Raw genomic sequence first — 26183 nt, forward strand, 5'->3', positions numbered from 1 at the left:
AAACATTGGGGTGCACGTACCCCTTCGGATCACTACATTTGTATCTTTGGGGTAAATACCCAGTAGTGCAATTGCTGGGTCATAGGGTAGCTCTATTTTCAACTTTTTGAGGAACCTCCATCTTGTTTTCCAGAGTGGCTGCACCAGCTTACATTCCCACCAGCAGTGTAGGAGTGTTCCCCTTTCTCCGCATCCCCGCCAACATCTGTCATTTCCTGACTTGTTAATTTTAGCCATTCTGACTGGTGTGAGGTGGTATCTCACTGAGGTTTTGATTTGGATTTCCCTGATGCCAAGTGATGTTGAGCACTTGTTAATGTGTCTGTTGGCCATTTTAAACAACACATTTTTATGAAAAATAACTGTATTTTCCCCAAAGAAAACTGATGAAAAGAGTGGCACTGTTTTATATGTCTGCAAATCACAATAGAAGACAGCTAGATTCTCATATCTACTTCTGCAATCTATTGCAGTGTAGAGTTTTGGGTGAAGTATCTGAAGATAATCTGGCCTCACATAGATATGTAGTTGGAAAAAAAAATCAAGTGTTTCAATGGCTTTTTCAGATAACTGTGGACATCATTCCTTGATAGTACACCAAAACTCAGTAAGTGGTCATTTTTTTAAAGGCTTGTTACAACATGGACTCTGAAACTATATCAATGAACTTTTTGTGCTGTTATATTAAAACCCATTACTTTGCACTTCAAATGGATCTCTACCCATGCATGATTCTATAATATCATGCATTGGTCATGTGGAATATGTTGGTTATGCAGAGCTTCCCAATGCTAACACATTTCAAATACCATCAATCTCATCAGTAAAGTCTTCACGTATCGGGAAGTTTTCCACATTCTTGTTTTCCCTTGAAAGCTTAGATTTTATCATTAGCAATGAAAAAACTCTGTTTGTTCATTTTGGGGAAAATTTCTGCCAAATATCAAAGTCTGAACAACTATATAGTTTGTCTACCAGTCATTTTTTTCAAGTAAAAATGGTGTCCCATGGGGTGGGGGGGAGGGAAACAGCTAGTTTAGCTCACAACTCAAACAACTGCAAAAGTACTATTCATTGAGACAATAATAAAACTTCAGAATGCAGAAGTGCTTTATGAGTATTTATCACATTGTGAATTAGAATAATAAAACATGTATTCAAGGGGCAGGATTTAATAAATTAATAATTTTTACTGACTCATTCTTAAGCAAAACTAGATCTTTTTTAACAAGTGCGTGGCAGTGAAGAATGCACTGATTACTAATATAATTGGTACCACTGCTTTAATTTGTGCTATGGCAACTACAAGTCTACCCATCATTGTGTTTTCACCATCAGTACAAAAGGCAAATAATGACCTAGTATAAATATGAAAATAATGACTTTGCACACTCCTGAAAGAGTCTCAGAGACCACCCCCCGGGGAGTCTCCAGATCAAATTTTGAGGACCACTGCCATACATAAGTGTTCCTCAGCTTTGATGTGCATCACAATCACCTGTGACCCCAAACTAATGAATCAAATATCTTCATATATTGACAAAGCACCATTATAGGAATTTTAAGGGCACCAAAGGTTGATAATTCCTGGCCTAGATGGTATATAATAGTTAAAACTAGGATTATTGGAGTGGGAATAAACAGCAGGAGATAGTTAGCAAGAAACCCTATTGAAGGGCGCCTGGGTGGCTCAGTTGTTTAAGCGACTGCCTTCCGCTCAGGTCATGATCCTGGAGTCCCGGGATCGAGTCCCGCATCGGGCTCCCTGCTCAGCGGGGAGTCTGCTTCTCCCTCTGACTCTCCCCCTCTCATGCTCTCTCTCTATCACTATCTCTCTCAATAAATAAATAAAAATCTTTAAAAAAAAAAAAGAAACCCTATTAAAAACTAAAAGTCTTTACAGATTGATGAAATGTGAAAATATGAAGAAAATTTAAAACATCAAAGGTTTTGAGTCTTGATTACTGAAAAAATGGTAATACCATTAAGAGAACGAGAGAAGTCCTAAGGAGCTATGAAGGAACTAGAGAAATAAGAGGGAAAATGAATTATTTGTTCCCAATCTTCCTGGACAGAATTAATTCCCCCTTCTTCTATGCTCTCACTAAATGTTTTTATCTCTATTTTTAAACTTACTTCACTTAAAATTTTACTTCATCCTGCATTATATTCAGTGAGCTGTTTATATGTCAATCTCCCACTCAGTAGAAATTACACTCCTTGAGTGCCTGAATGAGCTTGGGAGTACCAGTCCTGGACTCTAACTGTATGCTCTTAGAAGTGCTACTTAATCTCTCTAGACTCAATGTTATCATGTCTAAAATAGGGATAAAATGATCTACTTTTGAGGGTAACTGTAAGGGTCAGAGATAAATTTTCATTGTAATTAGCATAATGCCTAGCACGAAGTAAAACTCAACAAGTGACAACAATATAATCAATCAGCATAGTTGCAGTTCCCTTAAAAGTACTCCTTTCACAGCTAAGACCTTTCTGAGTGAATACAAACCTTTGGTAATTCTCACTGTAAAGGCCACCACAGAAAGTTTATTCTCAATTAATTATAGAAATGATAACCTAATTTGTGAATGGAATCATCCAATTTATGCTGCAACAGGCTCATTAAGGCCTCTAGAAAAATGAACAAACAAGAAGTCCAAGTTTATAATCTGTTTTGCCTTTTTGGAATACTGCATCTAATTCTGCATAAAAAGTAGAAAAAAATCTCAAATAAAATTCTTAGATTGCTAGTGGATTAAATTTACTCATGCTATCATTAACGTTCATATATCAGATAATTTACAATTTAAGGCAGAGAAATGAAATCATTTTCTCTATTCATGTAACTGAAACACACACCTGGTCTGCAAGACAGCAGCTTGCAAGAGTCACTTCACAGAGGTTAACAGAATAGAAGTATAATACAAAACATCATTTAAATGAAACAGAAACAGAGCTGAGGAGAGAATGAGAAGGGGTAATCCTAAGGGAGGTGAAACTCAACTCTCAAAGCTGACTTTCAGCCAGCATTGCTAAGCTTATATTTCCTGACTTGCCAAAAATAACATTAGGGTCTTTTTGACCACAAGCGGTAAGGACTACAGCTTTTGGTTTCATCTAACTATAACCAATCCCCCTAAATATATCAGTCAAAGTGTGATGAGAATTTTTAAAACTCTATATCATGATCCAATAAATGCTATTTCTATTACAATCAGAAATGGTGTGCACTTCCCCATTATTTTTATATGGCATGCAGGGAGGAGTTTCTAACTCTTTAGAGAAACAAAATCTAGAGCGTCATATTAGGATGCTTTCAGTTATAAGTAAATAAAAACCCAATTCAAAGTGTCTTAAAGCAACACTTCTCCAGCTTTTGCACACATATGAAGCATCTAGGGATCCTATTAAAATGGAGATTCTGATTCAGTAGTACTAGGGGAGGGACTGAAATTCTTCATTTCCAAGAAGCTCACAGGTGATGCTGATGCTGCCAGTCATGGACCACAACTTCAATACCAAGGACTTAAACCATACAAAAATACATAGACTAACACATCTGGAAACCCAGGATAAAACTGGTCAATAATGTCACCAAGGACCCAAGGCTTTTCTGACCCAAGGCTCTTGCAAGCTGCTTTTAGACCAGATGTGTGTTTCCCAAAATGTCAGCTTCATTCTAAGGTTGAATATCCTCCCTCATCCCACCAATGCTATCATTTGATTCTGAATCCACTTCATCAACTTTTCCTGCTTTTAGAAATCCTGTTATATTGGGACATCTTTAAAATCTTTACCGCATTCTGGGGCGCCTGGGTGGTTCAGTTGTTAAGCGTCTGCCTTCGGCTCAGGTCATGATCCCGGGGTCCTGGGATCAAGCCCCACATCGGGCTCCCTGCTCAGCAGGAAGCCTGCTTCTCCCTCTCCCACTCCCCCTGCTTGTGTTCCCTCTCTCGCTGTGTCTCTCTCTGTCAAATAAATAAAATCATTAAAAAAATAAAAATAAAAAAATAAAATAAAATCTTTACCACATTCTGCAGAATGGCTTCCTAAGCATCTTCATCTATTAGAATTTATATTAGAGTATAACTATAAAAATAATTTCAAAATGCTTTATCAACATAAAATGACAAAGAAGTTTATTATTTCAAAATATATAAAATTGTAGCATAATAATAATAACAGTAACAGGGTATATAGTAGTCTAATAATAAAGTAAGAAATAAATTCATATTGTGGGATATACAAATGAATAAATGAGTGGGTGAAAAAATATGGCCTTTGGTCTTGAATCTATCAATCTTTTCAAGGAAGCAAAACTCGTCCCAGGTCAATTTCATGGTACAAAAAGTATACCTGAATAAAACTGTTAAAATCTAGAGCGTCATATTGTAAACAAACATACAAACAAACAAAAAACCTTCCCTCTAATAATACAGAGCAAGAACTTGCGGAGAAAACGTCTAAAAATGACGTAGCCACATGTCACAAATTCCAAACATCTGTTCAGTTTAAACAAAAATCAGGATCACATAAATGCAGAAAGCAATACCCAAATGTGGACTGCCTAGTCTGATCCTTAATGTTGCTCCACTTCACAGAACTCCTAGACTCAGGAAATGTAATGTTCTTTGTAAGAGGTACTCTGCTAGTAAACAGAAAGCAAAGGTTGGAGTCAACTATATGGGCTCAATGCTTACACAAAGTTGTTCCTAAGAAAAACTTGGCAAAAACCTCAGTCATAATTCACTAACAGATGAGACATTTTTAAAAACGATTAATACTAAAGAAATTTGATCATTTTACAGATTGGGCTCACTATTTCATAAGGATCTCATCTTTTATTCAGCATTAACATTGTAAAGGAAGAACTATTTCAAATTCAGATCTACAATACATAATATAATTCATTATATAAGACTATCTTCAGATTTAGGTCTATGCTTTTCCACTTGATTTCTAATTGGTACCTAATCCAAGTTACTGCATAAATCTAGCACTACACAAATCTAGTGAAATATAAAAAAAAAATTAAATGGTATTATTATTCTCAATAGCCAAGATACAGAAACAATCTAAGAGTTTGCCAACTGATGAATGGATGAAGAAGACATGGGGTGTGTGAATATTATTCAGCCATGAGAAAGAAGGAAATTCTGCCATTTGTGACAACGTGGATGAACCTGGAGGACATTGTGCTAAGTGAAATAAGACAGAGAAAGACAAATACTTTATGATCTTACTTATACGTGGAATATTAAAAAAAAAAGGCTGGATTCATAGAAACTGAGAGTAGAATAGTGGTTAGCAGAAGCTGGAATGGAGGAAATGGGGAAATGTTGGTCAAGAGCACAAGTCTTCAGTTATAAGATAAGTAAGTTCTAGGGATCTAACTTCCTACAAAAGGAAAAAGAAGTATCTCTGGCCTCCAAGAATCTGTTTAACCTGATTATTACTTCCCCTTCAACCTAATAGGTATTTATTTGCCTCATAGAAGAAAAAGTCTGGAAGCAGAGCGTCCAGGACTGACATCCAATGACACCAACATCCTTAGCACTTTAGTTTATTACATCACGGGCACAAGATAGTTGCTGCTCCTTCAAGGCAAAAAGGGATAAGCATTGAAGGACCATGCCAGAATATCACTTCTCTTTTATCTGTTAAGTAAAAGCTTTCCTAGAAGCTTCCTTCTCCCCACTAAGAAGCCTTCCCTTAAATGTTGTAGCAAACTGTATTTTCGAAATAGGCCACACCAATATATTTATCCCATCCCACACATTCTTTTCATGGTGTGATAGAGATCTCTAAGTGAGAGGTCATGTTCTCTCCCTTTGCACCTGGGTGGGGACTTGTGATGGTGTCAACCAACAGAGTACAACAGAAATGATGCTATGTGACTTCTGAGGCAGGGTCATAAAAAGAATGCAGCTTCCATCTGGGGCTCTCTCCCTTGGGAAACTCTCAGAACCCAGTGAACATGTTGAGACCAAGTATAAATGTTGCAGCTGGGCCCCTGGCAGACACAAGCATTAAATGCCAAACAGCGTGAACAAGTCTTCGTAAGATTCCAGCCCCCAGTCTTAGAGTCTTCTAGCTGAGGCCTCAGACATCATGGAGTAGAAATAAGCTGTTCCCATTGCCCCATCTGAATTCCTGACCCATATGAGAAATAATAAATGATAATCATTGCTTTAAGTCACTACATTTTGGAATAATTTATTAAGCAGCAATAAAGAACTGAAACAGGTATCATTGGCCAGAGCTGGGTTACATGGCTACCTCCTGCTGCCAAATTACCTGGGAAATCAGGGAACTTGACTGCCATGAACTTTTAGCTAAGTTGGACACACTGCCACGGAAACACAACCAGGGTTCTAGTAACAAGTGGAAGATGGAAACTAACAGTACCTGCCACAACCACTTACTTAAAACTTACTATTTCCTATCTTATATCATGTTGATCTTTTCTTAACTACATGTTTTATATCCACTAATAGATAATATAAGAGTCTTGAAAGCAAAGACTATTTCATTACAAAATGCTTTCAATGGTGGTTACTCTAAAAATATTACCTATTTAACTTCTGAAGGGAAATATTTAGGTTACACTTTAGAAAGAACTTCTAGGTCCTAGAAACTGTGAGGTTCTGTGCATTTATTTCAAAACGCACAGAAAAAATTTTATAATTTTTTCCTAGAGTTTTTTTTTTTCTTCAGAATAATCTCTCTGGGAAAGTGCTGGAGCAGCTGAACAAATGAATAAGCTTTGAAGATCCCTTCTGGTATACAGACAAATATCAACTGATTCCAGAGTTGATATTGAGTCGGCGCAATGGTATCTGGAAATTCTGCCCAAAGCTGGCCAACAAAGGCACTCGCCCAACCCTTTATGTAGAGATAAACATTGGTGTGGGCTAATTAACAATCGCAGGGTACTTTGTAAACATAAAGTGTTAAATATTTATTTTTAAATAATCACATTTATCACTAAATGATAATTTATTCTTAGTATAGCAGGAACCTCACTGTAACTCCCAAAATGACACTAGCCCCTAAGTACTCCAGACCACTCATGATTTTTACTGAGTCAATGCCTCTACTTCTTTAAGTAATAAGAATAATAATATAGAAACCAGACGAAATTGCAATTTAATTTTAAAATAAACTTTAACACTAGTCAGAAGACTTTCCAAAATTTCTATTTTAGCTAACCAGAAGTTAAGTGCATTATCTAAATTTCCAAAACCCTGATTCAACATTCTAATAACTGAAGTTGAACACAGACACTAATTCAGGTTCAGTTGGTTATGAAAATATCGACTAATACTCACATAGTGCTTCAGAATTTACAGTCCTTTCATAGATATGTAAGTATATATATTCCTATAAAATTACTACATACGAAAGTGCTTTGTGAACCGTAAAAACCTCTATAAATGTTAGTAATCTAGCAATATGTTTATTATTATTCATTTACTAACATTATTAGTAATAACAATATTAAGCCTTATGAAGCAGGAGCTTTTTTTTATCCCCTTCCTACAGATAAGGATACTAAGGCTCAGAAATGAGAACTGACTGATCCACAATCTCATAGCTAGTTGAAATGCATTTGGTTCTGAAAATCACATTTTCTGACTTGAAATTCTAGGTACTTTCACTGCATCATACTGTTTCTATAAAATGTTTACTTTTCAAAGCGTGGTTCCCAGAGACTGGAAGAGAGAGGTAAGAGGAAAGGTCTATAGTTGGACAGAGAACTGTCATTTCCACGGCTGTAGGGCAGGCCTAGCCCATGTTATTGGACAACCCAGTAAACTAAGCTAAAGATCACAAAGCAAAACAAAAAAAGAGATTCATTCAATATAGTCTAAGAAATAAAATCAATTTTAATAACTTTAAGCTAAGAGCATTAAAAAAACCTTTTCACATTATAACATTTTTAGTATTTCTTGAAAATACTTCACTTTGGTCCTCATAACTACAAGCATTGCTTTATTCCAGTTCAGGTCATAGCTGTCCCTCCCTCAAACATACACACTAAAGGTCCTTTGAGTCATGATGCTTATAAAAACTACCTTAAGCTGTAAGTTCCTAGGAACTTTTAATTAAATTCATGAACAGCCAATTTTACTGGACACATCTGGCCATGAAACTAAAATGTCTCCTGTCTAGTCACAGCACGTATCGAGTTTTCATTAAATCTCAAAGCAGAATATTAGGAGGTTGTCTGTATTTCAGATGTTTCCCAAGAGAGGTCCAAAATACAATTATTTAGGAATTATTTTCCTAAAACAGCATATTTATCCCAGGACTTAAGCTACAAGGTTGCCAATTCCAGCTTGAGAATACAGAAACCCAACAAGTCTTTAGCATATTCACTGGCAGATAAAAGGCATTAATTATACTCCTAGTATACATGTATGATTTATATGTAGGTAAAAAAGCAATCAAAGCTGAAAAAGCAATCAAATACTTGCAAGTATGCAAGTATTTCTCTTACTTGAAATAGAGATACCACTCACATAGAGGCACTCGCACACAGCAGTCAAAGCATAAAGCCAAGTGTGAGACTTTCTATTGAAAAAAGGCTTGGAAGAGAGAATTCTAAATACTGAACAGCTTTTAGTATAACGATAAAAAGCAAGGGAGCAGAATAATTTTGACTGTTTTAAGGAGCAGTGTTCCGTTGTGAATAAGAACACGTGCGTTGGAATCAGATCTGAGTTCAAACCCCACCCCTTCCACTTACTAGCTGTGTAATTCTGGGAAACTTATTTAAATCCTTATAAACCTCAATTTCTTCAACTATAAAACAGGAATAATATAACCTACCTCACAAAGTTACTTAAAGTATTAAATGAAAAATGTTTGAAATATACTCACTACGAAACCTGAAACAAAAGTAAATCCTCGATAAAGTATAGTTATTAACAGCCATTTAAGCTTGTAGATTATTTACATAAACTAGAACAATTTCAACAACTACTTACTTCTGCCAGTAAACTAATTAACACAAACTCCAAGACACTAAATAAGGTCCTTGATCTTTTTTTTTTTTTTTAAGATTTTATTTATTTTTTGACAGAGAGACAGCGAGAGAGGGAACACAAGCAGGGGGAGTGGGAGAGGGAGAATCAGGCTTCCCACAGAGCAGGGAGCCCGATAGGGAGCTCGATCCCAGGACACAGAGCAGGGGGCCCGATAGGGAGCTAGATCCCAAGGCAGACGCTTAACGATTGAGCCACCCAGGCACCCCAAGGTCCTTGATTTTAAAAGGGACTTCAAAACCAAAACATTTATGATCAAAATTTAATTTTAAAATTTAAATTTAGAATTTAAAGTTAAATTTTAAAAATTTCAAACTATTAATGGTAAGAACAAGAGCCTTTGCTCTCTTTCTAACCCTACACATTCTTCACTCCTATGACCATCAAGATAGTCTTAGGATTAAAGAGCTACCATTTGATTTAAATGTTTTACTTTTAATAAAACATCTCCCAGCAAAGACTGAATCAACACTAAGAGAATCAAAACAAATAAGAAAATGTGAAATTGATAAGATTATATCTTTTTCAATAGTAAGGATAAACAAAAGGCAAAAAATGCGCAGGGAACAAACTGTTCAAATGAGAAATATCTAATTTTTCGTATCTTCTATTTTAAATTATCTTATTTGTATTGGAAGGCAAAACCTTTAAACTACAGCTGTTATATATTTACATAGACTCTTAAATGTATAGAAAAAAATTTTAAATCTTACAAAGTTAATTAACTGCCTACTTCAATTCTTATAATCAATAACGGAAAACCTTCTAACTGGGGTAAAGTTGTTTTCTGTTTTAAAACTAAAAGTTAAAACTAATAGTTCAGGGGTGCCTGGGTGGCTCAGTCGTTAAGCGTCTGCCTTTGGCTCAGGTCATGATCCCAGGGTCCTGAGATCGAGCTCCGCATCGGGCTCCCTGCTCGGCGGGAAGCCTGCTTCTCCCTCTCCCACTCCCCCTGCTTGTGTTCCCTCTCTCGCTGTGTCTCTGTCAAATAAATAAATAAAATCTTTAAAAAAAAAAACTAATAGTTCGAACTCTATTAAAATTATGAACTATCAGAGGAATTAATTTACTAGCTTAATAAACTTGTAACAAGGAGAAACTTAGCATGTCTGACTCCATATTCCGTCTACTTCCCTTGCTGCTGTGACCTATAGCTTAGGAACTTCTGATTAGCCCTGTTACATAAGCACGTTAATCATCGAAGGAATTTTGCTCATGGCTGAGATTTGCAAAACTGCTTTTTTTACCCAAAACCTATCTCACTTTAGGAGATAAGGAAGTATGTACAGAAATGACCATGCTATGCTTAAGATTTGCAGGAACACATGACCAGATTCCTATACTGAAAGATCAACCGACCAAGGACAAAGAAGTTACACGATCATCCTCCGATGTCTACAGTCACCTTTTGACTCCAACCCCCAATGCTTCTGAGCCGAGAAGGATGTGATCAGAGACATACTTTGAGAAAACTATGTAGCAATGGTGTGTACCTATACAGAAAAGAGATAAGCAGACCAATTAAGATATTGCAGTTATAATCCCAGAAAGAAGTAGCAAGTGATATTATTCAGTTACGCAAATGATTTCTTAAGGAATCTTTGACAAATCACCTCATTTGTCTGCATCCTTGTTCTCACATGAAAATTAAAGTTTTCCACTCAGCCACCTTAAGATCTTGAATTGGAAAATTTTACAAACACATCAAGGCATTGTGTAACATACGTAAAATAACACTAAAGACTATGACCTGCAACTTGCTTTCATTTCTAACTTTTTCTTAGCAACGTAACTTTGGAATTATGCTTGTGCTTTATCGGTTTAATCACTATCTGTCTCCAAAAAAGCACTCTCTTTCTGAATAAAAATATACAATAAGGATCAAGATTAGACATCATAGAGGTGTCTGGCTGGCTCACTCAGTAGAGCATGTGACTCTTGATCTCGGAGTTGTGAGTTTGAGCCCTACATTGGATGTAGAGATTACTTAAAAATAAAATCTTAAAAAAAAAAAAGATTAGACATGATAGAGTTTAGAGCCTATGAAGGTCTAGCTACCTACCTTTATTTCTCTCTGTGTAATCTATAGTCCAAAGTAAAGGACAGAGAAGGGCTACAAGCTACTTACATAACTGCTAGAAGCCGAAAAAGAACAGTGGACAAGATACAGGTTTCCCCCATTATCCAAGAGTACAGCATTCCTATGAAACCTTTCATAATCCAAAAAGGCATAAAGTGAAGAAGCAATTACTATTAATTTATATGGAAAAAGTTTTGAGCATTCCCAGACCCAAAAAATAATCTCTCTTAGGTTTTTCTGATACCTTAGGACACATCTTGCTAACAGATGCACAAAATAAATTGAGATAAAGCACAGATGCCCACAGACACAGTTCAAAGCTCTGGGGGCTTGATGCTGAAATGCTGAATGTAGTTCGGGGAGAAGGAGCTGGGCGGGGCTGCTCTCCCTGCTCGGGTGCACGCAGCCTCTATAAGGGTTCACTGTAAAACAAATGCTGAATGCTATTTTCACTTTTCATCTTTTTTCATAAAAGTGAAAATCCTCTGAAAATACTTCTTTCGGTTAGCAAAAATACAGACTTTCAAAATGTGGAGGATACTTGTACTTATTTCATTCTCCATTATACCAGAAAGCTATCTGTCTCCCACAATTTACTTATTTATAAAAGCCTTAAGGACAATGTTTTATCTTTATGACCTCATAGTGCCTCGCACAGAGTTCTGTACACAACTGCTAAAGATTGAATTAAAAAGAAAAAGAAGTCAGAGATCCAAAGAATAAGTAAGTTAACCAGGCAGTATGAGGGTCCAGCAGTAACAGCATGCATCAAAAAAACAGCTAGAAGAGGGTACAATGGTAACACATGATGTTTCTGTCTGAGAAACTTACAGCTTTGTGAAAAATATTTGGAGAAAAGATAAAATATACCAAGCATCTGGAATGAGGTAACTATTCAAATTAATAATTAATGGCTACCTTTTACTGAATGTGTCAAACGTTGTGCAAAGAACATTAGAGACATTATCTCATTTAATCCTCACACCCCCATGAGTCAGATATTATTATCCCTGTTTTTCAAGTGGGAAACTAAGAGCTGGAGCTAGGATAAATAACTTACTCAGGGTCATAAAACCAGCAAACAGTGAGGCTATGATTCAAACCAACATCTAACTCCAAAGCCACTCTTAACCACCAGGAACCCAGATGATGACACTGAACGTGATGAGAAGTAATCAGGTACTGAATATATTCAGCTAGATTTGCTGAAAGATGACGAGCAGTGTGAGGTAATATCTATATGACCAGATGACTAAATCAGTGAGATGCAATGCTTTAGCAAAAGTAAATTCCCTTCTGGCCACTACTTTCTTTCTCTAGATACAACCAATGGCATTTCTCTATGAGCTGCCAGAGCCAATTTACGCATATAAAAGCACCTCAAACCACTCTTTTTTTTAACTTTTTATTCTGAAATAATCTTAGACCCACCAAACAAGTTGCAAAAAGAGAGTTCCTTTATGCCCTTCAACCAGCTTCTCCTAATGTTAACATCTTATACAACCATAGTACAATTATCAAAACCAGTAAGAGTAATGCAATACTAGTGACTAATTTTGCCAGGTTTGAGCAATTACAAACAAAGCTTCCATAAATATTCTTGCACATATCTATTGATGCCCTGTGTGTCAGGGGTCCTCAGGACTACTTTCTGGGAGAGATTCACTAAAAGTACTCACAGGTCTCAGAAAAGCTGTTACACTCCGTGATGGCTTATTACAGCAAAAGGATACAGACTGAAATAAGCAAAGAGAAAAGGAGCATGAGCAAAGTCCAGTAGAAACCAGGCACAAGCTTCCAGGTGTCATCCCATAGTGGAGTTGCATGGACGTGCTTAATTCTCCCAGCAACGATGTATGACAACACATGCCAAGTGATGTCAATGAGGAAAGCTTGCCCAAGCCCTGGTGCCCAGAGGTTTTACTGGGGGTCAGTCACAAGGCATCCAGGACCTGCAAGACTAACCACAGCTTTCAGATTCCAGTCCCCAGAGCAAAAATAGGTGTTCACCATAAATCAAATGGTTTGCATTAACTATCTGATCCAACTGGTACTGTGTAATCCAAGGCCTCAGGCATACAAAAACACTCTTTTTAGAGAGAATATTCCAAGAGCTCAGAATCTGTCTCCCAGGAGCGAGCCAAGAGCCAATCTTGAAGCCAATCTTGAAGCCTTTCTCAGGAACATGCTGGGTTTGGGCAACCCACATCAGCTGAGTTAATCCTTCCTTACACAACCTGTGAGTGCATTTCTGGGCTCTCATTCATTTTAACAATGACATGATATTGTATTATCTGGATGTACCACCACTAATTTGGCCAATTACCTACTTATTAACCTTCAAGCTATTTCTAGCTTTTGGCTCCTCTCAACAATAAAAACAAAGCTTTAGAAATTATAAAGAGCTACACAAAAGAAAATATAATTTTCTGGGGCGCCTGGGTGGCTCAGTTGGTTAAGCGACTGCCTTCGGCTCAGGTCATGATCCTGGAGTCCCTGGATCGAGTCCCGCATCCCTCTGACCCTCCCGATCCTCCCCCCTCTCACGTGCTCTCTCTCTCAGTCTCTCTCTCTCAAGTAAATAAATAAAACCTTTAAAAAAAAAAGAAGAAAACTGCCATTAAAAAAAAAAAGAAAATACAATTTTCTGGAATTATTGTCACTGACTGATAAATAAAGGTTTAGTCTAAAGCATGAGTTTCAGTCACCTGAATGAATAAAGGGTAGCTTTAAGAATAACCTGATTTCAAATGTGAGTGAGCAAACAGAAGGCACTTGCAGAAAAGAAAAAAGGTGTAAAGGACTTTTCTCAGCTCCTAGAAGTCCTATGGTGTTTGCTTTCCGTAGTTAATAGGAAAGTAATCAAAGTAAACCAAAAATCACATGATTTCTAGAAAGCATACAATAACATTAAACAACAGCAAAATATAACTGTAGAGTTTCGATAACTTTTTTATATACATCTAGAGTTTAGGATTCCTATTTTACAATCAGAGTAATTTCATATCAGGCTTTCACCATAAATGCAAATACTGAATTTTTATGTTAATGATAAGAATAAATGTCAAAATTAGAGGTACATATACTCTCCTCTATCCTACAAGTCATAAACATACTATTCCAATTTTGTAACTAATAAACCTTAATTATTTTAAATGTATTGGCTTAGTTTCCTATTTTTTAATTTTTTAAGCTTTTATTTAAATTCCAGTTATATTAATATATAGTGTAATATTAGTTTCAGGTGTACGATTTAGTGATTCAATACTTCCATACAGCATATTTTTTAAATTTTTAATATTTATTAATATCTAAGATAAGGTATAATCCTACAAGATTAAACCTACTTTGCATGATGGGACAGCTAAAGGTAAAAGGAAAGAAGTCCTGGCCCATATGAAGTTTACCATTAAACTGAGAAAAAAAAGAATATATTTTTATGCTTTTGTGAAATAATAATAAAAAGTTTAACCTTATATGTGCCTCACTTAAAAAGAGAAACAAGTAATTTCCACTAGTTAATGGTTTTAAACACTTATGTCTTTAAAATAAGAAAATAGGGGCACTTGGGTGGCTCAGTCGGTTGAGCGTCTGCCTTCCTCAGGTCATGATCTCAGGGTCCTGGAATCGAGCCCCACATGGGGCTTCCTGCTCAGCAGGGAGTCTGCTTCTCCCTCTCCCTCTCCCCTGGCTTGTGTTCCCTCTCTCACTGTATCTCTCTCTGCCCCTTCCCCCTGTTTGTGAGCTCTCTCTCTCTCACAAAGAAATAAATAAAATCTTTAAAAAATAAAATAAAATATAAAATAATAAATATACATATTTCCATTCATTTTTCTGTAAACAGCTTTAAACGTTTAATGAACATTAATATTTCAAAAGAAACCTTGTTATGCAATACATTAGAGCAATGCATAGTCCCAAAACGCACATAATCAAGAACATAGATGACTACAACAGAAAAACTGTTTATAATCACATCTCAGGAAAATAATTTGGATTTTAACAACAACTTTCAATAAAAATAAGACTATCCTTCTTAGATTGTTTAGAGTATACCCAAATTTTTCTTGATATACCACTTTTCTAAATACCATTAACTGGTACTAGTTCCCATATACTAGAAAATATTTATACAATATCAAGAAATGAAGGTAGAACAAGATAGAGGGGAAAGAGACAAAAAACTTCAATGCTACTCATATACCAACAATTGAAATTAATTTGTTGAATTCTCTGAGACAGTAAAAATTAGACCTTAGCATTGCATGCATTTTTTTGCATCTGGGTTGGCTTGTTCAAAAATACAAATTTGAAGCATTTTTGAAGAAGCATCTTGAAGGTTAAAGTCCTTTTATCTAAGCAATGCATTTTTATTCCCCTTTATTCAAATAGTTTATAAAACTCTAAGATGGAAAGCAAAGCAAATTAACAAAAAACAAAGCTAATGTGGCATACTATAAAAAACAGGGCAAGAACATCAGTAGTAAACATAAAAAATTCAAATTACGTTTAAAAAGATAAAGCAAAATTTTCAAATGGATGGAAACTATATATGTAGTAAGTATATTTTCATAATCCTTAATTATAACTTTTTTTTAACTTTTCAGGTCCCCTCACAATACCCTTAAAATTAGGTCCATCTTACTTAGGCAATAGGTACATGTTCTAGTAACGCAAACTATAACTACTTATCACCATTTAACCAATTACTTTCCTTATTCAGCTTGAGAAAGAAAACTTTACTTTCAGCCCCTCTTCACACATGTTGAAGTTAATATACAACTCTGTGTTATTATTTCAGGGTCCCATATACACACTTTTTTTTTTTTTAAGATTTTATTTATTTATTTGACAGAGAGAGATACAGCGAGAGAGGGAACACAAGCCGGGGGAGAAGGAGAGGGAGAAGCAGGCCTCCTGCAGAGCAGGGAGCCCGATGCGGGGCTCGATCCCAGGACCCTGGGATCATGACCTGAGCCGAAGGCAGACGCTTAATGACTGAGCCACTCAAGCGCCCCCCCCCATATATGCTTTTTTTTAGAATGGAGATATAACTGAGATTGTATTAGTTTCAGGTGTACAATATAATTCAGTAATTGTAATTTTATTAGGTGTTACTTCCTAAGTATTACTTGTCCGCAGTATGAGGCCCTGGAAATCAGAGAAATAGAAGACACAATCCTGTCTTTAAGAGGTTTATAGTTCATTATCATTCTGTAGATCTCAAGAAAAAAACATAATCCTACAGTAGAAAAAAATCCCAGAACCAGCATCTAAAAAGATCTCACATTCTACTATCTGTCCTCTCCTATGCTAAGTATTCTTGAACAAGTCAGGTCACTACCCAGCCTCAGTGTCATCTGTAAAATGAAACCGCTGATCAAAGTGACCTTAAAAGTCCTTTTGGCAAGAAATCCTATTATTTTAATCTGATACATAATTTATAATATGTATAATAACTATTCTGCCTATGGTAATCAGAAGTCAGTGATAACAGGCAACATGAATAACTATAATCGCAATTTATTTTACACAAGCAATATTTAAATTCTTCTCTTCTGTTATTTTCAACCAGTATATATAAACACTTTTAGAGCCTTCAGTTTTTTTCTAATACTAGCATGGACACACTTTAAAAAGACAAAGATTCTCCATCTTACATCCAAATAGCAGAATGTCCCTTACACCTCCGGAATAAACTTCAGGAAATAAGATTCTACAAGATTTATACTGAATCTCTCAAACTGTAGTCTATAAATATGTTCAATGGTCTGTAAATCCTGAGAATTTTTAACTTTTATGTTTTCATTTCAATGATGACCTGAAAATATTAGTACAGACACTTTATAATTGAAAACTGCCACATGATGTCAGTGTCTGTTTTCAATCAAATGGTGCCAAGTAGTATCACTTTAATTGTCAGGGACTAATGAGAAAAGAGCAATGGCAGACTTTAAATGTATATGCATTCACACCCAGGTGAGAGCCAAATGATGTCACCCTTTAAACAGAAGAAGGTTCTGTAGTAGCTCAAATAGAGAAAAGAGGTGGGAAAGTTGATTCATCACATGAACTACAGTAGAATATATATATATTATATATATATATATTCCAAAAGAACCTGTACCGTAAGTTATTTATATTGCAAGCAATAATTTGATTTAGCAAATTATCATCTATCAGAGTAATTAATTTGAATAGTACTGTGTTCTTTGTAAATGCAACCCACTTTTATGGTTTCATAGTGTGATCTGATATAAAGTTATTAGCTTGTTTTATAAATCTGTCTATTTCTATGACATTAAAATAAAACTGAAGTCAATAATGGGAGTTCATGAGACTATTACTTGCATTTAAAATTGAGTCAATGCCTTAACTAGTTTGAGGAAATACTGCTTTTATGAGTAGACTACTCTATTCCCTTCCTCCTAATTCTATAAATTGCTGGACTGTGGTAGCACCAGCCCTGGGTGCTTAGCCTAGGGAGAAGGGAGAAGGGTCCATCCAGATCAGGGGTTGACAAACTATGACCCATGGGTCAAATCTGGCCCTCCACCTGTTTTTGTAATCAAAGTTTTATTGAACCACAACCATACCCATTTGTTTGCAAATGGTTTATGGCTACTTTCAAGCTATAATGGCAGAGCTGAATAGTTGCCACAGAGACAGCACAGTCCACAAAGCATAAAATATTACTATCTGGCCCTTTACAGAAAAAATATGCTGACCAGTGGCCCACAAGAGCTAACAGGGCAAAATGAGAATGGGCCCACTGGCATTTGAAAGTCCTGGAGCAAGCAAATGGGAAACAAAGTATTACCGTTTCTGGAAGAGAGATAGTAAGAGTCTCTCATCTGTAAAATGAAGGTGTTAAATATTAGTTATATGCTTACAGCATTTTCAACTGATCATTTGTTAAACTGTATGTGAGGCTCTGTGCTAAGTATTTAATTTAATTCAAAAGAACAACCAGTTTCTACCATCAGGGGAAACTTTTTTTTTAAGTATCATCCTCAAAGTTTTTTTTAGAACTTTATTTAAGTAATCTCTACCCCCAACATGGGGCTCAAACTCACAACCCTGATATCAAGAGGCTCATGCTCCTCTGACTAAGCCAGCCAGGTGCCCCATCCTCTAAATTTCTAAGGATCTATTGAAAACTATCACTATATCACTGTTTTAAAGTTGGGCAAGTCCCCCTGGGAAACTGAAAGACGTAAAAGTTACAGTTACACAGGTAGTAAATGGAGGAGTCTAAACTCTAACCAGGTCCGTTTGACTCCAAACCCCATGCTAAAAACTGCTGTAAAGTACAATTCTTCTAATATTGTAAAAGTCTGTGAGGAGAAAAATTCTCCTCACCCAAAATCCTCCAGCAAGTAAAAACTATCTTTGAAGTAAGTTTTGGAGCAATTTGATTTTTCAGAGACAGTGTCCACAGACATTAAAAAAAATAAGGCATTAAAAACTGTGTGTGTGTGGAGGGGAGGGTGTATCCCCTCTACTTGCTTACCTGAAATTCTGAGAGAACCAGAGCACTGGCTGCCACGACTGATCACTCACCAAAGCAGAATTTACCCTTAATGTGTCTTTATTAAGGTACATAGAAGTCTACTGTCCTAATGCTTTGTATACATTTAAAAACATACATAAAATATAAGTTTTAGAGGTAAAAAGTAAATACGGATTTTCCAATTTTTTTTTTTAAAGATTTTATTTATTTGACAGAGAGAGACACAGCGAGAGAGAGAACACAAGCAGGGGGAGCGGGAGAGGGAGAAGCAGGCCTCCCGCGGAGCGGGGAGCCCAATGCAGGACTCGATCCCAGGACCCTGGGATCATGACCTGAGCTGAAGGGAGACGCTTAACGACTGAGCCACCCAGGTGCCCTGTTTCCAATGTTTTATTCCAATATCCCAATGTATCGTCTTATGTCCACCATATGAACACACTGCTTTGAAGATCAGTGAAGACAATGCTTTCCCTTTGGCAAGTAGAGATAAGACTTGAAATGCAAATGAACCATAGACCTAAGATGTTGGTGAAAATAAATTTGCTGAAATGGTGTAAATGATTTGTTTCTTATTAGAGGAAAAGAGCTAGAATATAGGACTGCACCACAGTGTGGTGGTTGTTGGAATTTGCAGAAGTGTAATTAGCAGCAAAAATCCAACTTGGTGATTCCATCAGACTTGTCTCTACTGCATATTCTCTGAGCAATTGTTTATGTCTCTCATAACAGTATCAATAAATTAGATGGCTTATGGACACTATGTATTTTTTTAATATTGGGTTTCCTAGGTTGCCATATTATAAAATAAATGCTTCCTAATTTAAATACTCTTAGCACAGTACAAGTTTCCCCCTTTTCAAGGCTGCAAGACTACCCATTTGGAGCAAATAATCTTCTTCTGTAGACAATGAAATAAATGGATCTAGTCAAATACATCTAACTTGTACATAGGATTGAGACATCCCAGTAATATCAAGGGGATGAACATGAATGTTATTCTCTATTACCTAAACTTTTAGAGGAATCATGTCTATGAAATCCCAAGAAATTAAATAATTATGGAAACATTTCACTGAAGTAGTAAAAATAGACCATGTGTCTATTGAAAACTTGTATCGGCTACCATTTGTTTTAAGACAGAAACATGAGAGGCACCTGGGTGGCTCAGCCAATTAAGCGTCTGTCTCTTGATTTTGGCTCAGGTCATGATCTCAGGGTTGTGAGATCGAGTCCACGTCTGGCTCTTGCTGGGTGTGGAGCCTGCGTTTAGGATTCTCTCTCCCTCTCCCTCTGCTCCTTCCACCTTCTCCCTCTCTTAAAAAATAAACAAACAAAAAATAAGACAAGAACATGAACTGAAGCTTAAAATATAATGATATACTTTATTAGTGTCCCAAATATGGTGAAATCGATCAAGTATCTCACAAACGTCATAAAAAAGAAAGCTGTATAAGGTCCTTAGTGTAATGAATCATAAAAAACTTTTAAAAAGATGTTAGTATAACAAAATGTTAGAGGGGGAAATGGCCCTGCCTTGGTCTTCTGCAGCTTACACATGCTCTGGATATTCTCCTAAGTTACTACCTGAACATCTTAAAACTTTGAAAGAGGATCGAGTCACCCATGGCCACCAAATATCAGAACTTTAACACCCTTGGGGGGCCTAAAAGTCCCTAAAATTTAGAATTTTATGTGCTATATACTACTCCTTCTTCATCCCATTAAAAAAAAAAAAGTTAGTGAAGTGTATACCCTATATAAACTACTCCAAAGAGCTTCTTTTTGTGACTTTCCACAGAACTAATAAAATATCTAGATCTAAATCTCAATTAAAATAATAATAACTTGTTATACAACACTAATGAAGAAAGAACAAAAGAAGACCTTGAGAGGTTAGTTTTTCTTGAAGCCTGAGGGAGGACATTTCTTCTTACATCCTTACAAATAAATCATCTCCAGAAAGAACGCATGAATTTAAAATACAAGTTACTGATTTAACTTTTGAGGTTAAAACTATCTGAACTCAAAATGAGACATTTCAGCTTTTTAGAAATTTGCCTCCGCATTTTCATTAAGGATTACTATATTTCCAGCAATCGTTAATGTGCTGGCAGCGTTCACAAACTGTCCAAATATAATTAACTTTATAGACAAAGATATTCGTTAAAAAAAAAAAAGGAAACATGTTTCAGAAAGAAGAATTAGCAAGAGGCTAAGTATTGGGTTATGTTTCTTACCTATAAGTCTTCAGCAACTTGCTCCTATAACTCAACTGGAAAAAACCTACAAAACTGATTTTGAGACTAGTATAATACAACATAAAATAAAACTTCAACAACTTGATATTGTCCCATAAATTCTGAAGACAACAGCAATTTTTTAAAAAGAAGGCTGTTAGGCCAAAGCTTGAACTGCTGAACTAAAGTTAACTGATTAAACACACTTGCTAATTCTCTTTTCCTTGAGGTAACAGAAAGTTAGTATCAAAGAAGAAAGTTCTAAATCATAAGAGATCCTCTAGTGTAAGTGCTTCATTTGCTTTTTGTTGTTTCTTGAGGAAAAATTAACATATAATTTTAAAAACACGCCCTGTTTGGGTGTACAGTTCTGAGTTTCGAAGAACTTACACACTCATGTAGCCACACCACGATCAATACATTGACCATTCCCATCGTGCCAAAAAGTTTCCTCATACCCACTTGTAGTCAATCTCCTCACCTACCCACCCTGAGCCCCTGAAACCACAAACCCAATTCTCACTTCCATAACTTTGCCCTTTGCAGAATGTCATAAAACAAATCACATAAAATGTAGCCATTTGAGTCTGGCTTCTTTCATTTAATACAATGCTTTTGAGACTCATCCCTGTTGTTTATATCAGTAGTTTGTTCCTTCTTATTGCTGAGTGGTATTCTGCTATATGAATATTCCATTACTTGAATATGAATTTCTTTATTCATTACCAGCTGATAAATATTCATGTTGTTTGTGGTATTTGGTGATAGTGAATAAAAGTACTAAAAACATTTTCATACAGATTTTTGCAGGAATATAATTTCTTTGCATTAAAAAAAAGAATAGGGGCGCCTGGGTGGCTCAGTTGGTTAAGCGACTGCCTTCGGCTCAGGTCATGATCCTGGAGTCCTGGGATCGAGTCCCGCATCAGGCTCCCTGCTTAGCGGGAGTCTGCTTCTCCCTCTGATCCTCCCCCTTCTTGGGCTCTCTCTCTCATTCTCTCTCTCTGAAATAAATAAATAAAATAAAAATCTTTAAAAAAAAAAAGAATACCTAGGAGAGACTGCTGGGTAACATAATTAAAATGTTTAACTGTACAAAAAAACTGCCAAAGTGTTTTCCAGAGTGGCTACACCATTCAGCATTTCCATCAGCACGGATGAGAGATGGACCTGCTCCACCCCCTCGTCAGCATCTGGCATAGTTAGGGTTTTGGTTTTGGTTTTTGAACAATTCTAATAGGTGTATAGCAGTATTTTGTTATGATTTTAATTTGCATTTCCCTAACAACTAATGATTGAGCATCTTTTTATGTGCTTATTTGCCATCTGTATATCTTCTTTGAAGTGTTTATTCACATCTTTTGCCCATTTAAAACATTAGACTGTTACTGAATTTTCATAGTTCTTATATTTCTAGTTACCAGTACTTTAACATATAAGTTATACAAATATTAACTACCAGTCTGTGGCTTGTCTCTTCATTTTCTTGAGTATCTGCAAAGAGTAGAAGTGTTAATTTATTTTACAGTTCCTGTTTTTGTATCACTAAGAAATTCTGCCTTGCTCAAAGTGACAAAGATTTTCTCCTGTGTTTTCTTCTAGAAGTTTTATAGTTTTAGGTTTTATGTTATAGTGGATGATCCATTTGGAATTAGGTTTGTGCAATGTGTGAAGAATTGGTCAAGGTTTGTTTTTTACAAATAGATATCCAATTGTGCTAGCACCATTTGTTGAAAAACTATCCCTTTTCCATTAAATTACCTTACCTTCTTTGTTCAAAATTGACTGACCATAATCCATTTATTTTCTGGACTCTCTATTCTGTTCCACTGACCTGGGAATCTACCCTATCAATAATATAACACTGTCTTAATTACTGTGGCTTTATAGTAAGTCTTGAATTCAGAGAGTGGAAGTCCTCTATATTCCTTTTTATAAACTTTTGGCTTTTCTCAGTCTTCTGCTTTTTCACGTAAGTTTGACAGCTGCCTTGTTGATTTCTACCAAAAAGCCTACTGGGATTTTCATTGGGATGTGTGTTAAATACATAGAGCCATTTAGAAAGAAATGACATCTTGACAGTATTGAGTCTTCAATCCATAAGCATGATATGTTTCCATTTATCTAGGTCTTCTTTGATTTCTCTCATCAATGTTCTGTAGTTTTCAGCATAAAAATATTAGATATATTTTGTCTTATTTATCACTAAGTATTTCATGTTCTTGGTGCTCTTATGAAAGGTACACGTTTTCAATTTCAATTTCCAATTGTTCATTACTAGCATATAGAAAAGCAAGTGATTTCTGTATAACCCATATCCTGCAACCATACTAAAATTACTTGTTAGATCTAGTAGTTTTCTTTTTTCTGTAGAATCTTTGGGTTTTCTACTAAAATTATATGATCTATGAACAAAGACAGTCTTATTTCTTCTTTCCTAACCTGAATGTACTTAAATTATTTTTCTTGCCATATTATGCTGGCTAGGATCTACAGTATATTGCTGATTAGAAATAGTAAGAGTGGGCTATCTTATCCTTGCTCCCAATCTTAGGAAGAAAGACTGTATTTTACCACTAAGTATAAGTTAAGTATGATGTTAGCTGAAGGGTTTTGTAGATGTCCTTTGTCAAGTTGAGAAAGTTCCCATCTACTCCTGCTTTGTTGAGAGTTTTCATCATGAACAGGTGATGAATTTTGTTGACTGCTTTTCTTTCCTGCATCTACTGAGATCTTTTTTTTTATGTTGATGTGATGGATTTTATATTTTAATGTTGCATTCAAAATGTACCTTGCATTCCTGAAAGCTCTACTCAGTCCCTTCTTATTTATTGCTGGATTTAATTTCCTAATACTTTGTTAAGGATTTCTGGGTTTATGTTTGTAATGGACATTGGTCTGTAGTTTTCTTGTAAATTTTCAGGAAGACTTGTATAGAATTGATATTTCTCCTTTAAATGTTTGGTAGATATTACTGGTAAAACCATTTGGACCTAGAGTTTTCTTTGTGAGATTTTTAACTACAAATTCAATTTTTTAACAGATACAGGATGATTTAAGTTATCTATTTCTTTCTCAGTAAGTAGTCTGTGTCTTTCAAAGCATTTGTTCATTTCATCTCAGTTATCAAACTTAATGGAATAAAGCTATTCATAACATTCTCTTATTATCATTTAATGTCTATAGGATCTATAGGGATATCCCATCTTTCTTTCTTTTTTTTTTTAAGATTTTATTTATTTGGCAGAGAGAGAGACAGTGAGAGAGAGAACACAAGCAGGGGGAGTGGGAGAGGGAGAAGCAGGTTCTCCGCCGAGCAGGGAGCCCGATGCGGGGCTCGATCCCAGGATCCTGGGATCATGACCTGAGCCGAAGGCAGACACTTAACTACTGAGCCACCCAGGCACCCCTCCCCTCTTTCATTCTTGATATTACTAATTTGTTTTTTCTTTTTCTCTTGGTCAATTTGGGTAAAGTTTTATCAATTTTATTGGTCTTCTCAAAACACTAGCATTTTATTTCATTGATTTTTTCTCTACTGTTTTTGTTTTCAATTATATTGATTTCTGCACTTTATTATTTCCTTCCTTCTGTTTATGTTGGGTTTAATTTATTCTTCTTTTTCTATTTCTTACAAGCTTATTGATTTGTAACCTTTCTTTCTCATATAAGCATTTAATTGTATAAATTTCCCTGTAAGCAGTGACTTAGCCACATTTCACAAATTTTGATATGTTGTATTTTCATTTTGATTTACTTGAAAATATTTTCTAAGTTCTCTTGTGATTTATTCTTTGCTTAATTACCAAATATTTGGGGATTTTCCAGATATGTTTGTATTAATGATTTCTAATTTATTCTTCTTGTGGGTCAAAAAACATACACTGTACCATTTCAACCTTTTAAATCTGTTGAGTTTTATTTTATGGCCCAGAATACTGACTATCTTGGTGAATATCTCATGTGTACCTGAATGAAATGCATTTTCTGCAAGCAGTGAGTGGAATGTTTTGTAAATGTCAATTAGATCAAGTTGGTTATGTTATTCAGGCTTCTGACTTTCTGGATTTAATTTGCTAACATTTTGTCTATTTTATCAATCACTGAGAGAGAAGACTGAAATCTTCATGCATGCATGCAGGCATCCTTGCATGCAAACATTTACAAATACATACAATGTGACAATCAAAATTAAGTATAGATTATACTTTTAGCTTTTTCCTACTTATTAAAAGTATTGCATGTTCACTGAAAAGAAATTTTAAAATTCAATAAAGTACTCATCCACCACCTAAAGGTGATTTTACTCTTTACTCTTATTTGAATGAAATGATATCTAGAGTGTCAAAGTACCAGGCATGGTCCTGGCCCTATCCACCATCTCAGATCCACAGCCAGAGGACAGGCTGGAATGCTTGGCTTCCTGCCCACTCCTCAGAGGCCATCAGACATTCACTTATCATAGTTCTACTAAACTGAAATAGAATCTTTTCTACTTCCTGGCTTTCTGATACTATATAAATCTATAGATCTGATATATATATAGAGCTCTAAAGACTTTTCCAAGCTTAAGAATCTTAAGAATTCTTTTTCTTCCTATAAGATGCCAGGGTAATCTGAGTACACCTCCTATATGATAAGACATTCTGCTATCTAATATTGTATTTTATTACTATTAGAAATAATAAACAATATTAAAGATAGGATCAAAATAAGGCTAAAAGCAAATATTAAATATTTAAGTGTAATACCAATATATATAAGATTAACTCAAGTCCAAAGAGAAAAGGAATATCTGCAATTCATACATTTGAAAATATTTACTGAGTGCCTACTGTGTGTTAAGCACTGTTCCTCCTGCTGAGAATAAAGCAGTGAAGAAAGTAGAAAGTCCCCGTGACCACTCTACGGGGTGGAGGAGATACACACACAATCAACATAAATACATAACATGCTAGAAGGTGAAAACTGTAACAAAGAAACATAAAGCATAATAAGGGAGATGGGGAGGCAGGGAGTGTGGTTAATACTTACATGGTCGGGAAAGTCCCCATTAATAAGATGACAGGAGAGAAGAAATCATATGGATATTCAGAGGGGGAAATATTCCAGACTGAGGAATAACAAATACTTCTTGAGGCAGGAATGGTTGTTGGAATGTTTGAGGAACTATAAAGAGGCATATGGTCTGTGATTTTGAAAGGGATAATAAATTAGATAGCGACATATTGTTTTCAGCTAGCTAGTTCCATGTGGAGTCGCCTATTCAAAGTACAGCTTAAAAACTTAAAAGTTCATGATTT

At 35.7% G+C, this 26183-nt stretch overlaps 1 protein-coding gene across 10 annotated transcripts in view; it reads right to left on the reverse strand.

Annotated features, from left to right (window-relative positions):
• The window catches only part of RAD51B (RAD51 paralog B), a 780046-nt gene that overhangs the window by 494375 nt on the left and 259488 nt on the right, over positions 1–26183 (reverse strand). Inside the window, exon 8 of one of the 10 annotated variants that reach the window (XM_081829430.1) lies at positions 21899–26068. The exons of the other annotated variants lie outside the window; for them this stretch is intronic. Within the exon in view, the coding sequence (XP_081685556.1) occupies positions 25934–26068 (135 nt within the window). The 3' untranslated portion in view covers positions 21899–25933. Of the gene's footprint in view, positions 1–21898; positions 26069–26183 lie in introns of those variants that run through there. 10 annotated transcript variants of the gene reach the window in all.

This window comes from Leptonychotes weddellii, chromosome 9, assembly GCF_054177405.1.
Source record: "Leptonychotes weddellii isolate Sample4059 chromosome 9, ASM5417740v2, whole genome shotgun sequence".
In the NCBI taxonomy this organism is placed as follows: Eukaryota; Metazoa; Chordata; class Mammalia; order Carnivora; family Phocidae; genus Leptonychotes; species Leptonychotes weddellii.